General features: G+C 39.2%; 1 protein-coding gene across 2 annotated transcripts in view; it reads left to right on the top strand.

The window, feature by feature from the left end:
* XPO6 (exportin 6) overlaps nucleotides 1–14,321 on the top strand; it is a 120,731-nt gene that overhangs the window by 42,982 nt on the left and 63,428 nt on the right. For both annotated transcript variants that reach the window (XM_023741010.1, XM_004386596.2), the window contains exons 3-6: nucleotides 448–560; nucleotides 1,390–1,587; nucleotides 6,456–6,615; nucleotides 9,172–9,249. In XM_023741010.1, coding sequence (XP_023596778.1) covers nucleotides 448–560; nucleotides 1,390–1,587; nucleotides 6,456–6,615; nucleotides 9,172–9,249 — 549 coding nt within the window. The remainder of the gene's footprint in view (nucleotides 1–447; nucleotides 561–1,389; nucleotides 1,588–6,455; nucleotides 6,616–9,171; nucleotides 9,250–14,321) is intronic.

Here is a 14,321-nt window from a genome sequence, read left to right as displayed (position 1 = left end):
AAACCCAAATGAAGAGAGTTAGCCTTCTTGAATTCTCTTGCATTTTTTCTATCCTGTCTTTGTAAGGTTAGTCTTAACCTTTTGTTTTCCTGCTCCTTTAGTCATTTTTAAGAAGATGAAATGATACTTTTACAATTGTCCATCCACACATTTGGTTAAATAAAAATAAGTACTTTAACACTGAACGTTTCTCTGCCTGAAAAAGTGTTCACAAGAGAGGTTAGTTAGCTGAAAACACTGTCAGTGTTCTTGGTCACCTCTAAATCAGTACCCTTAGTGGCATAAAAATCATGTGTCATCTGTCCTTTCTATCTTGAAGAATCAGCTGTCTTTGACATCATTTACATTATATGGAGAGAGGTATGAGTAAAAAAATAAGACAGCCCAGTCTTGTATTAATTTCATGTATTTTCATAGTATTCTTTTGTTGCTGTTTAACTTTTCCAGAGGAGCTTCTTAATAACTTTGCCCAGCAAATAGGAGCCTGGAGATTCTGCCTGTATTTTCTCTCCAGCACTAGGAATGATTATGTAATGATGTACAGTTTAACGGTTTTTGAGGTAAGTTGCCAGACAATTTTATACTCTTCTGAAAAATATTTTGTATTCATGTTGCGATGTCATAGACTTTAGCTTTGATGAAGGATGACTGGGAAACAGTGGTAACTCAGCTCGGGGACTTCTTACCACGTACTGTCTTTATCAAGACAACTGGTGTTCTGGGGTACCTTCCCATCTTCGACGCCAGAAGGGTAAGATGGATGGTTGGCTTTAAGGTTAGGTAGGTGGGTTGTCTGTTGTAACATGTAACTTTTTCCTGTATGTTATCATTTAAAAGAGAGAGATAATTAAAGAAAAACATTTTGGGAGGAGGGATGATACCCATAATAACTCTTGTCCCAACCATAAAAATTTTCATTTGTATCAGCTCTCTTCCAATCTTTGTCTTCCTATGCACACCTTTTTTTTTTTTTTCTTTTTTTACCTAATTATATCACATTGCTCGTGACATTTTGTATTCTGCTTTTTTTCACCTACTTTTATATTCCCATAAGTGGTCGTACCATTGTCCACGAAGCCGTTCTCTTATTGTTGGGCATTGAGATTGTTTCTGTCGTTTTTTGGAGGCCATTAGAGACAATGTGTAATACAACATTTTTGCACATACAGCTTTTTGTTTCTATTAAATTATTTATTTAGCAGATCTTCCTAGGAATGAAATTGTTGTAGCACAGGATTTGAATATTTTTATTATTCTTATTGCCAGATTGCTTAAAACCTTTGTTTAACATAGTGTTTGTTACTTGAGGTGATATGGCTAACCACAGGATGAAAACCAGTTATTTTTTGTACAGCTTGCTAACTTAAAAAATGTGTAATTGTTTTTCAGAATCTGATCAATAAAATGTGGCTTGGGGTCCCATCTCAGGATAAGATGGAAATCCGTAGCTGCCTGCCCAAACTTCTTTTGGCTCACCATAAAACCTTACCTTACTTTATCCGGAACAAGCTCTGCAAAGTTATTGTTGATATTGGCCGTCAAGATTGGCCAATGTTCTACCATGATTTTTTTACTAACATTTTACAGGTAAGGGTACACCTAAGGAAACTTTGAAAACAAATCCAGGAAAATTGGGTATCTTGTAAATAGTTCGTTTGTAGAAGTGATTATTTCCTTGTTTGAAGAGGAGTTTTAAGATTAACATTTTGGAACTGCAGCAGTGAGGTGATTGTAGGGATAGATTATTTCATTCATTTAACCTTTTCTTCTTGACATGTGTACCTTTGTACAATGGAGAAAGGAAAAAAAAAAGCCTGATCATGCTGTTAACCCCTTGTGAAATTTTGTTCAGCAAAGACTTGAAAGCCTGTTAGGTGCTATGCCAGGTTTTCAGGGTGCAAGGATAAGGCCTCCAACAGTTTCATAATTTAATGGGAGATAGTTACGCAAACAGTAATTACCCAGCAATATGATGTAGTGGTAGTATATGCAGAGTACAGTGGTAGCATAGCAGTCGGACTCAAGGAGCCAAAGTGTTTCAGTATTGTTGATGATGAAGTATGATGGGAGAGTGCAGAGTAAGAGGCTAGATTGACAGGTCGGAGCCAGACCAGCTGTTCACAGCTGTTGCAAGAGGATTTCGATGTTTAGTTTGTAGTGCTTCCTTAGGAACTAATGACAATTTTTGAGAAGGGAGAAAACATACCATGTTTTTATGTGGGAACGATGACTCTAGCAGCAGTGTGGAGTCTGGATTATGGAGGTGCAAGGCTAGTGGGAAGGAGACTGGTAGGTTGCTGTTGGAGAAGTCTGAGCGAGATGAGGAAGATCTGAGCCAAGCAGAGACCTATTTGGTGGATGGAGGCAGGATGCTTAGGAGATGGACTAAAGAGACTTTGGTCAGTGACTAAATGATAGGAATGAGGGAAGGGAGGAATCTAGAATGACTCCCAGGTTTCTGGCTTAGATCGCAGAGGTGAATTTTGGTGCTATTTACCAGACCAAGGATGAAGGAAGGAGGAATGGGTTTGGGGAAAAGATGCTGAATTAAGTTTGGCAAAAAATGCATTTAAGATTTGTGTGTTCCTTCCGTGTGGTATCAGTTGAGACATTGGGAAATGTGGGTCTGGAGTTTAGGAAAGAGGTCTGGCTAAAGATCAGGATTTGGAAGTCATCAGGGAATAGGTGGAACCTAAAAGCCAAGAAAGGAGCCCTGGTGGTGCAATGGTTTAGCGCTCAGCTGCTAACTGAAAGGTTGGCGGCTTGAACTCACCGGTGGCTCCACGGGAGAAAAGACCTGGCAATCTGCTTCTATAATTTTTTCAGCCTAGAAAACTCCATGTGGCAACTCTACTCTGTCACATGGAGTTGCTATGAATTGAAATTGACTTGATGGCACACAACAACAAAAGCCAGGAGTGAGATGCTGTTGCTCATTTCAGTCCTGTGAAAATAACATTTTCATATTACTGTAGCAGTCTTGGGTATGCAGGAAATAAATATTTTGTACACTTTATAGAAATAAAATTCTTTGAAAATTGGTTATAGTCTCAGTAACTGTAGGTTCAAGAATTTTCCAGAAAAATACCATTTCTGATATTCCGCCTGCTTTCCCTATAAACGATTTGAATTATACAGTAATTAAAAAAAAAAAAAAATCCATATTGCATCACTCAGATAGCCTCTCAGAGTGGCACAAAATCCTTCGTTCAATTTTGGCTTGTTTTTTATAGTGATTCATTTCTCTAGAGACTTGTTGGATTTATACAGCAAAGGAGAGTCATGCATTTGTTCAGTAAACTGTTGAGCACCAGCCAGGCACTAAGCACTTGGTGGGGATATAGTAATGAACAAAACAAGGCCCTCACCTTCATGGAGTTTATAATCTAGAGGGGAAGACCATCAGTTACAATAAGCAAATAAATGCTTTCAGGTGGTTATAAGTATTATGAAGAGAATTAAAACCAGGATAAGGGGATAGAGAATGCCAGGATGTGTTAGTTAAATGGGATGGTCATGGAAGGCTTTTCTGAGGAGCAGACATTTTAGTAGAAACCCGAATAGAAGTGATGGAGTGAGCCATGTGGGTATTTAGGGGAAGAGTGATTTAGGCAGAGGGAATAGCAAGTGATATTCTACCACTGTCCAAGGGCTGAAGAAGTATAATTAATTATAAACAGGGTTTAGAAGAGCATTTTTAAATGAAGTGCACATGGAAGTTTAAAAAGGCTAGTTGTCCTTCTCTGTTCTCCACTACTTCCTTCTTTCCAGTCCTTCAAAATTGACTCCTTTAACCGCATGCAGCCTTTATGACTTTGAAACACCCCATAGTGGAAAGGGCATTGGACTGGGAGGAGCTTATTTGGGTTGTGTGTCTATCTTTGTCACAAATCATCTTTGGTTTTGGCACCTCCATTTCCTTCTTTGTAAAATGAGAGGGTTGGAGTAAGCAATCTTTAAAATTCTTTTCAACTGTAATATTCTCTACTTATTTATACGTGAAAACCAGTCAGTGGCGTGGCATGTACACCATGTCAAGAATGATTGGTGCTCGGTTACTCAAGCATTGGGGAACAAGTCCAAACCAGTTCTGGAATCAGCTTAAACATCAGACAATTCTTTGATTAAACCATCTAAAAGATTTTTTATTTGGCTTAATTTTGTCATGGTCTGTTTGCAGTCTGATGTTCATAGTTTTTTGTTTTTTTTTTAATTTTTTTAACTCTTAACTGTGACAGTCAACTGGAGCATCTATGCAGTTTATACTGTAATTGTGATGACTACCAAAACAGGCAGAGAGGGGTTGATTTGGGGCCGTAGAAATGTACTTGTAGTTCTGTGTGTTGGTTACACCCTCTCTAGGTCACTGGAGAAGGAAGTAGTTGAAGTCGAAACTGACCTCTATCTCTCCACCTCCTCCCCACATCATGCACACACACACCACATCTTTCTGTGCTATGTTCTTCAGATTCCTGAAATAAACACTACAACTTGAGGTTGACCTGTGGTTGTACATTGTGCCTGGGGCTGGATAATTAAGGGACAAGGAGCATAGAAAAGCATTGCTGTTTCTTCTCTGACTGGGTAGGGTAATAAAACATTGTGGAACCTTTTTAGAAGCTCAGTAAAAACTTGAACTTGATCTTCAACCTGGAGTTATTATTTTCTGTTAAAATAAATTGCAGAGGCTACCTGTGTTATGAGCTTAAATTCAATGTGTGAAGATGGTAAAGGGAAACACGATTTTAATAAAAAGCTTCCTGGATGCAAAGCTAATGAGAAGAGAAAATATGTGTTTTATCAGGCTGTTCTTTCAAGTAAAGGATAACTTTATTTCAGCCAGTTTCTTTACTGACCACCTTTTCCTTCCCCCATTGACAAGAGAAACAAGAACTGTAAGCTACATTTTCCATAATGTAGGAATCTTTTGTTGCTGGGAAGCACAGAAGTATTTCATCTACAGAAAGATGTATTACTAAATGGAATGTTTTTGGCAATACTAGTTATTGTGGCTGAGAGAATAAGAATGAGGGCTTGGGGGAAAACGGAGACAAGCAAGGTAGAGGAGAAAGAAAGAAATGAAAAGGGGAAAGTAATGGAAATCTTTTACAATACTGATTGATAACCCAAAGGTCTCCAAATGGAAAGAGATACTCGTAAAAGGTAAGTTCTACTTTTACATAAAGAAAAATTGCTAGAGGAGGAGTTTCCTATTTCTCGCCTACTGACTTTAAGTAGGTGTTAGAAATAGTGCAAACTTGGAGAAAATGAAGAGAAAAATTGTGGAGGGCACTCTTGAAGTTTTAGTGTTGAAGAGAACTGATTTGACCTAGAACATTGTTAACACTATCAATTACTGCTAGCTTTACATAGTGCTGCGTCTGAGGGCAGTTGAATTTACCTTGAGTTTACATTATTATTTATTATTTCCTAGTTTTTCAGGATGAGCTTTTACTTAAGGGGAAAGGAAAGTACCCTGTATTCCTTAAAGTGGAGGATATATATATGGTCTTTATGGGTGAAGGTCGTGTGTGCCCTCCTCTACCATAAAGCTTATGTTTTCTGGCTTCAGTAAATAAAAAACTTATTCATATCAGACAATGAACTACATTTAAAGTTAGTTATGATGAAGGAAAAAGGTCAAGTGCTCCTTAAATTTTTTAGTAGAGAATTTTAGCTGTAACGTGCTTACTTTTACTGTTTCTGGAAACTAAAGACAGATGTAATTCAAAGATGTATTGCTTTGAATTTTGTGAAATTGATTAGAAAGATATCAGTAAAGGTTAGGTTGTTGAAGGTGTACCGTGTAGTTTGAGGATATCATAGGTAGTTGAAAAGTAACTTAATTTGTTGTATTAAAAAAACCTGTTTCCATTGAGTCGCTTCTACCTCTTAGCGACCCCGTAAGACAGTAGAATTGCCCTGTAGGGTTTCCAGACAGCGGCTGGTGGATTCGAACTGTTGACCTTTTGGTTAGCAGTTGCGCTGTTAACCACTGCTCCACCAGTATAAGCACTTGCTTATACTGGTTTAATGATGTGTTTGCTCTTGAACTTTTTGAAGCATGCAAAGTTTAGGGTTGTAAGATTTAGAAATGTAAAATTCATTTACCACCTGGGTAAAACTGAAATGATATCACATATTAACACATATTTTAATCACTAATGTATTAACCTGAGCAAAGTAACCAAGACTCTGTTGGGAATCTGGACATGTATAAAAATTAGATGTACATGTTAGCTGTAAAAGAGCGTTGTTGTCTTGCTGCTCATGGTATTAGACTTTTGTCTTTAAAATAAGATGAGAATATAAGTCATTTTTCTAAAGGGTTGATTTATGCTGTCTGTTCATATAAGATTAAACACACAGAGGTACTTCACATATTTAATGCTACTTGGTCCTCTTTGTACCTGATTAGCCGGACACTCTGCTCAGAACTTGCTTTCTCCCGGCAGTTGATCCAGTCCCCTGTGACAACCCCCCTTGGGCTGATCATGTTGAAGACAACTTCAGAGGAACTGGCTTGTCCCCGTGAAGACCTCAGTGTGGCTCGGAAGGAGGAGTTGCGGAAGCTGCTGCTAGACCAGGTGCAGACAGTGCTTGGGCTACTGACAGGTGAGTGGCTCGGTGGTGCCAAGAGACAGAGGCCTGCCCACAGGCGCCCAGAGCTCAGGTCCTGGCACTCAGAAATTTCGAGCAGTTGTTTTAGCTGTCCCTGAGACTGAGCATAAAAATGGAAAGAATTTAGTGCTGTATTCCCAGCACCTAACCCAATGTCTAGCACATAGTAACACCTTAAAAAATGTGACTGACTTTCCTCGTAGTTTTTCATCAGTTGGGCCTTGCAATAACTATGACTAATGAGGTATATAGACTGAGTCATGGGAGTGTGATTGAAATGCCTATTACTGCATTTTAAATATGGTGGGTGGCACACACTTATAATAATTTGAATCTAAGATCAGGAGAAGTTAAATGTAAAAATTTCAGATTCTGTGTAGGGAAATGAGACAGGGTTGTATATGGCATTTCCTTACTTTTACCTCTTCTATTTTATTAGAGCCTCATGACATTGTGTGAAGGGTAAAGAATAAAAAGAAAGCAAACCACAAAATGAGACAGAAAGACAGACGGAGAGTGGAGGGTCCGGAGTCCTGAGGGCCAGGACTGCTGCACTCCCATGAGAACCCACCTGTTAGGGAGGCTGATCCGTAGTGCCCAGTCATGAGGCCCTTGAGGCACCAGGAGCCTGGACTGGTTACTTGAAGGAATGTTGTGAAAAGAAATGTTTTTATCTCCAGCTCCCCTACCCAGTGTTTCTTCTTGGATGTCTAGGAATTTTCCTGTTTGTGTATCTAGTTCAGTGCTTGGCATGTAGTGAGCACTTAAAATTGGTTGAAAGAATGATCAAAAATGAGCTTGTGATTTACCCTCCCCCCCATTCGTCCCCAGATGCCCAGGAGAAACCCAAACCTGAGAGCATTCATTCAGTCATTCACAGCATGTTTATTGACACCCCCAACTAGATGTAAAATTCCTAGAGTTAGAAACTGTGTTTTACACCTTCATGTCCTACCGTGCTTAGTAGTATATCAAACATTTTTAAATTGAGATATAATTCATATACCGTAACATTCACAATTTTAAAGTGTAACAGTTCAGTCATCATTTTTAGTATGTATTCACCAGGTTGCACAACCATTACCACTATCTAATTCCAGAAAGTTGTCATCACCCCCCAAAAAAAGCCATACCGATTAGCAATCACTCCTCATTCCCTTTCCCCCTAACCCCAGCCCCTGGTAAACACTAATCTGCTTTATATTTCTATGGATTTGCTTATTCTGGATATTTCATATAAATGTAATCATATATGTGGCCTTTTGTGTCTGGCTTCTTTTCACTTAGCATGTTTTCAAGGTTCATCCATGTTATAATATTAAATATTTTGAGAACAAAATATTTTCAAAAGCCTTTATGATCATCTTATGTGCCAGGTTCTGTCCAGGGTATACAAAAAGAAATAAAACACAGTTCCTACCCTCTAGTAATTTATAGTCTAATGGGGGAGATAGACAGTTTAAAAAAACAGTGTTTTAAGAGTTATAATAGGGGTACATTCTAGGTGCAGGCAAAACTGAGTGGGCAGGAAGACTTCCTAGAGGAAGTGATGGCTGAGTGGAATCCAGAAGGACAGACGGAGCAGTGAGTCTAGTAGAAAGGTCAAGTTGGGATTGAGGGGAGGAGAGCAGCTTAGAGGTTGAGAAATAGGATGTATGTTCAAGAACAGCACACAGTTCAGCATAAATTGCAGGTGGGGTGGGCCAAAGGGTCAAAGAGTTTGAGCAGGGTGAGTGAGGCCAGGTGGGATGAGCAAAGGCCAGATGCTGAGATTGGGTAAGGTGGTGCCATTTACCAGGTAAGAAACATAAGAGAAGCGGTGGCAGATTTATGAGGGAAGATAAGTTGAGTTTGGGATATCAGTGGTGTTATCAAGAGACAGTTGGCTGTGTGGGTCTGTGAATGCTTGCCTTCTCTCTAAATCCCTGTGATGTGACATCGAGCTTGGCATATATGGTCAGGATGAATTTCAGGCTAAGAGAGAGACTTGGGAGCCTTCAGAATATGTTTTGTTTAAGCCATGGCAGTAGAAGAGAGAGTGAAATGAGAAGAGGGCTGATGAGGGAACCTGGGGAAGATGTGTACGTAAGTGATGGGCAGAGGATGAAGATAACTGAAAGAGAGTGAATCGAGCTCAAAGAAACAGGAGAAACACCAGAAGGAGTAGTGCCGTGGGCTCTAGAGAATGATTTGGGCAGTGGCCTGGAATGCCACAGAGTGGTCAAGGGGGATAAGGATTAAGCAGCCACTGAATGGATTTAGCAACGAAGTGACCTTGGCAAAGAACAATGTCAGTGGAAATAGTGGGAGAGAAACCACCTTTCAAGATTGTGAAGCAGTAGACATGCTCTGAGTGGGGACAGTACATTCCAGAAGATAGCTAGAAGTGAATTAGACACAGCCATTAGCTAGAGTAGGATGTATGGTTGGAAGAGGGATGTTTAAATACCAGTGTTTGATTAAATGTATCAGTAAATCTTTCTTTCTAAATCTGATTTTCATGTGCTAGGCTTTATTTCTCTCTAAACTCAGTTTGTCTTTTTTTGGTAGGTATCTTAGAGACCGTCTGGGACAAACACAGTGTTACTGCCGCTACTCCACCACCATCCCCGACCTCAGGAGAAAGTGGTATGATCCACCTGCCACATATGGCATTCCTCTTTTTAAATGCAGTTGGGAGTCAGGGTAGCAATAGTTTATCTAGGGCAGATAGAGATGATGATTCTTAATTATTTTTGGCCTTTCTGCCCATGTGTTCTGAGTACCTAGCTTTCTTAGTTCTTTGTGAGTGCTTGTACATTCTGATACAAGATATTGAACAATGTGTTTTGCTCCTTCCTTGCCTATCATGAAGATGGCACTTTTGACCTTCTGTCATCCGCCCCATCCCCGTCAATTTTTAATTGCTGTCTCTCTCTCGGTTTGTTGCACTCGTTTTTCCTTTTTTTCAAACTTCATGGCTATATTGTTGGAGCTAAAGTTCGTGTGAGCCTGTGGCCTTGCAGGTCTGCTTTGTAGCTCTGCAGGGGCTGAAGGAGAGGAAAGGAATGTAGAGTGCCTTCTTCCCCACTTGACTCAGGGAGAAGTCATTTGGCCAGGACAGATTGGGGACCAGTTGTAGTAGGATTGTTTTTGAATTTACATCAGTTGAGAATAATTTAATAAAGCTTGAGCATTTGTAATGGCTGTTAAATAGTTTACTGTTGCTAGTTATTGTTCACAGTTATTTTTGTTTCGAAAGTCAGAGTACAGTTCATTTAAAAATGACTACTTTCAAGGATGGATAGAAAGGGGAAATTGTGTCTGAGCAGGGACTTTTAGTTTCTAAATGCTTCTGTTTACACTAAATGATCACAAATGCTTTTCAAGTGGAGTACATCCTGTGAATTGGCACATATTTCTTCCTCTACTGTAAAGGTTCATGTAGCTAATGAGAAGTATTTCCACATCTTTCTCCTTTACCCTAAGGAAATGGGCCATTGAAATCAGATGTCTCTAAACCCAAGCTGTTTCACGTAGCCTGTTGTTAATATGGGAGCCCTGGTGGCACAGTGGTTAAGAGCTCGGCTGCTAATCAAAGGGTTGGCAGTTCCAATCCACCAGTCGCTCCTTGGAAACCCTATTGGGCAATTCTACTCTCCCCTGCAGGGTCACTATGAGTTGAAATCAACTTGTCGGCAATGGGTTTGGTTTGGTGGTTGTTAATATATAGAAGTTGAAATTCTTGCAGTTACTATAGAATTAAAAATATATCATGAAGCCTTGAGGACTGCTCATAGTAGTATACTAATTGATTCCAAATTCCATTTATCATACTTCCCTTGCATTAAAAACTGTTAGAGAGTCATCTGTCACACCTCTCTTAGATTAAAACCTACTATAGAATTCTAGAGCATATTAAGAGCCCCAGGAAATTGAACTTTATTTGTATTTGGTGGCCAACCATTCTCGAGGTGGATATTTGAGGTGACTCAGCAGATTTATATTTTGCAATATTTGAATGAGAAAAGAAAATTTTGCAAATGATACAGAGATCTGATTTTATGAGTAAATACTTTGGAATCTCCCTCAGTTTGGCTGGTCATTAAATTTTTCATTTAATTAATATAGTTTGCAAAGATTAGTTCTTTTAAATTAGATTTGTTTTTAGATGCCTGAATAGTAGCTTAGAGTCCAGTTTAAGTTAACAGTAGTAGTTTACTTTGTAAAACTTGCTTGTTTTTCTGAGATCATTTTCCAGTGTCAAGAACTGTGTGTTTTAGTTGGCTTCATTCGGATATATGTTCTGAATTAACTCAGTTTATACTTTGATAGAATTATTTTCCTGGGGACGAGGTTGGGGTATGTCATATGCTACAAGCCAAACATATGTTTACATCTTATGTGTTGCATAGGTTTTATTTATGAAGTTAAGTGAAATAAAATGTGAGCTAACTTGACATTTATATATAAACAAAACCTAAAAATATGGTGCCTACTTCTTAAGAATTGCCTCCTCGAATCTATTAAAAAGCTTTGAACTGTTGGATTTTAGTATTTGAGAAAGGCAAAATAAATTGAGACCATGGGTGGCCTAGGGAGTTAAGTTAAGCTTCTAAGCTGGGTATACTTCCCCTTTAAAAAGGAAAAAAAAGAAGAAGAAGAAATTGCATATTGATTTGTTATGATTTTTTTTCTGTTTATGACAATTGCAAATGAAGTCATCAGATCTTGCTCCATTATATGGACAGTGTTGATAATTCGTCAACATTTGTTTGATGCTTTTGCTTTTGCTCAACTACTTTGTACACTTTAGATACCAAGTTAAGCAGTAGTAAAACTTTGAGAAATTGTTTAGCTTTCTTGATCATAAGCTCAGTTTTGTAGAAGAACTTCATTCTGAGAAACCTTAGGGCCCAGTAAATAAACCAAACTATTCCTAAACATGCCCCATCAGCATTTCCTGCCAGGCTCTCCCTGCCCTGCCTGGATTCCTGTGCAGCTCCCTGTCATATTTAGCACCCGGGGGCTTTTGGTCTCTTTTCTCATACACTTCCTTTTAATCTCATTTTCTTTCTGATCACTTTCAAAGAGCAAAGCCCAGGACCAGTCCCCACAACAACTACAGTTAACAGTTTGGGTGTGTATTGAAGGCTTGTGTGTGGTTTGTTTCTTAGAATAGTTCCCCAAATTGCTACCTTATCTCGTAAGCCCTCTGCAATAGTGATTACTCACCTCACTGGTCCAGAGCCCTGTGATGATGGTTTTATCTCTTGTTCACAAATTGAAGTGTGGCTTCTGGAGGTTAAATTGTCAGAGGTCACATTGCCAGTAAGTGGGGAAGCAGAGACTTGAACCCATCATTCCAAGTCGAGGTGCACTGTTCTTTGTCCTAACTGTGCTTTCTTGGTTACTCTCACCGCTTTTGTCCACTTCTTCCTTTCCCTGGTTTAGAGTCCCAGCTCTGCCACTCACTCTGTGACTTTAAGTGGATCCTTTATACCTTCTCTGAATATTGATGTCCTCGCTGTAAAAGGAGAATAGTTACCCTCTATGAGGTTTAAGTGAGGGAAGATAGTGCCCTCAGCCCTCTTCCTTAGTTAGTCTCCTCTAGTCATTTATTTTTACCTGGACAAATGGAAAAAAAAAGTGAACAAAAGGACATTATGTAAATTCTGCAATTCTAAGTTGGCCGGTGATTATTCTGCAATAGAAGTTGTTGTTGTTAGGTGCCGTCCAGTCAGTTCTAACTCATAATGACTATGTACAATAGAATGAAACACTGCCGGCTCCTGCGCCATCCTCCCAATCGTTGTTATGTTTGAGCCTATTGTTGCAGCCACAGTGTCAGTCCATCTCATTGAGGGACTTCTTCTTTTTCACTGACCTTCTACTTTACTAAGCGTGGTGTCCTTCTCCAGCAATTGGTCCCTCCTGATAACATGTCCAAAGTATGTGAGATGAAATCTTGCCATCCTCTCTTTTAAGGAGCACTCTGGCTGTACTTCTTCCAAGACAGACTTGTTCGTTCTTCTGGCAGTCCGTGGTATATTCAGTATTCTTTGCCAACACCATAATTCAAAGGCATCAGTTCTTCTTCAGTCTTCCTTATTCATCAAAAAATAGGAACTGTATTTTTCTAGTCCACGTGGTATATAGTTTCAGATACAGATCTGTATGTATACTAGTGATGAAAAGTTTTTTATAGTGAAGATTCGAGAACTAGAATTGATGGAGACCAATTTGTACCTTTATCCAAAACTCTTTCCGAATTGCATATCTTTCTGTACTTGCAAATCTTTTCACATATTCCCTTATAAGCTACCTGTAGACAGGTAGGACTTGGGAGGATCACTCACAACTCCTGTGATCCCATTTTCTTCTCCCAAGGTCTCCTTGAAGAGGTTTCCTCCATTTTCCTGACTGAGTCTACTGTTAGGTACGTGGTTCTCAACCAGGACAATTTCGCTGCCCAGGGAGCATTTGGCAGTGTCTGGAGACATTTTTTGGTTAACACAACTGGGGGAGTGCTACTGGCATCTAGTGAGTGGAGGCCAGTGATGCTGCTTAACATCGCACAATGCACAGGACAGCCCCCACAACAAAGAATGATCCAGTCTAAAATTTCACTGGTGCCGAGGTTAAGAAACCTTGAGTTAGTAAAAACAACTGAATAGAAAACATGAAATTTCAATAATTAAAACAACAATAACAACAACAGCAAAAAGGAGAGGATCTTTGCATGAAATCCCATTGCAAATGTTCCTGTCGTGTCTGGGTTGTTTCCAAGTCAGTAAATATCTCAGAGTTCCCACACCTCTGGAAGTGGGTACATATTGCTGCCACAGCCTGGTCAATGTCGGGAAGATAAAAGTCACTCACCGAAGTACCCTCTTATGTAGGTAACTTGCTTTCTTAACTGCAGTATGAAGCAAAGACTCGGTTCTGTAGTGATTCCTTCCACTTTGATTAAAATATTTTTTTAAAAAATGGTTCTGTAACCTACTGAAGTACCTTGAAACATTTAAATTTGAGTAAAAGCATTTTTATTGAGAAATAACATTAAAATTTTTTTGAGAAAATCAAAGGCCATCCTCTAAACAATTTTTACCTTTGCATAATCCTATTCAGTCTTTGTCCATGTGCATGTATCTTCCTATACACACCATTTTACATGTTGCTTGTTTCCAGATTACTTTAGATCATATATATTTTTCCATATTTGAATATTGGCTTTCTTATTTATCATTTTTCCTGGCTGTGTAATTTTTCCAGTTTACTTGTGTTCTGGGAAGGAGTATAGGCTCGGGGGCCAGACCTGGGTTTCAATTTCAGCTCAACTCTTACTAGCTGAGGGACTTTGGGAAACACTTAATCTGTCTGTGCCTTAATTATTCTAACAGTCTGTAAATGCAAATAATAGTATTACCTACTTTAAAGTTGTGAACATTACACACATGAGAATTATACACGTGAGCATTACATGTGTGAGATACACATGTAAAGTGTTTCGTGCAGTGCCAAGCCAGTAGTAAGAACACAGCAAATGGTAACCAGTAACCAGTTGCCATCGAGTTGATTCTGATTAATGGCAACCTCATGTGTGTCAGAGTAGAACTGTGCTCCACTGGGTTTTCAGTGGCTGATTTTTTGGAAGTAGAACCGTAGGCCTTCCTTTCAAGGTCCTCTGGGTGGTCTTGAACTGCCGGCCTTTTGGTTAA

The sequence above is a fragment of the Trichechus manatus genome, unplaced genomic scaffold (assembly GCF_000243295.1).
Source record: "Trichechus manatus latirostris isolate Lorelei unplaced genomic scaffold, TriManLat1.0 scaffold00170, whole genome shotgun sequence".
NCBI classification, from domain to species: domain Eukaryota; kingdom Metazoa; phylum Chordata; class Mammalia; order Sirenia; family Trichechidae; genus Trichechus; species Trichechus manatus.
Note: the sequence above shows the minus strand (reverse complement) of the source record. Positions and strands in the feature narration are given on the sequence as shown.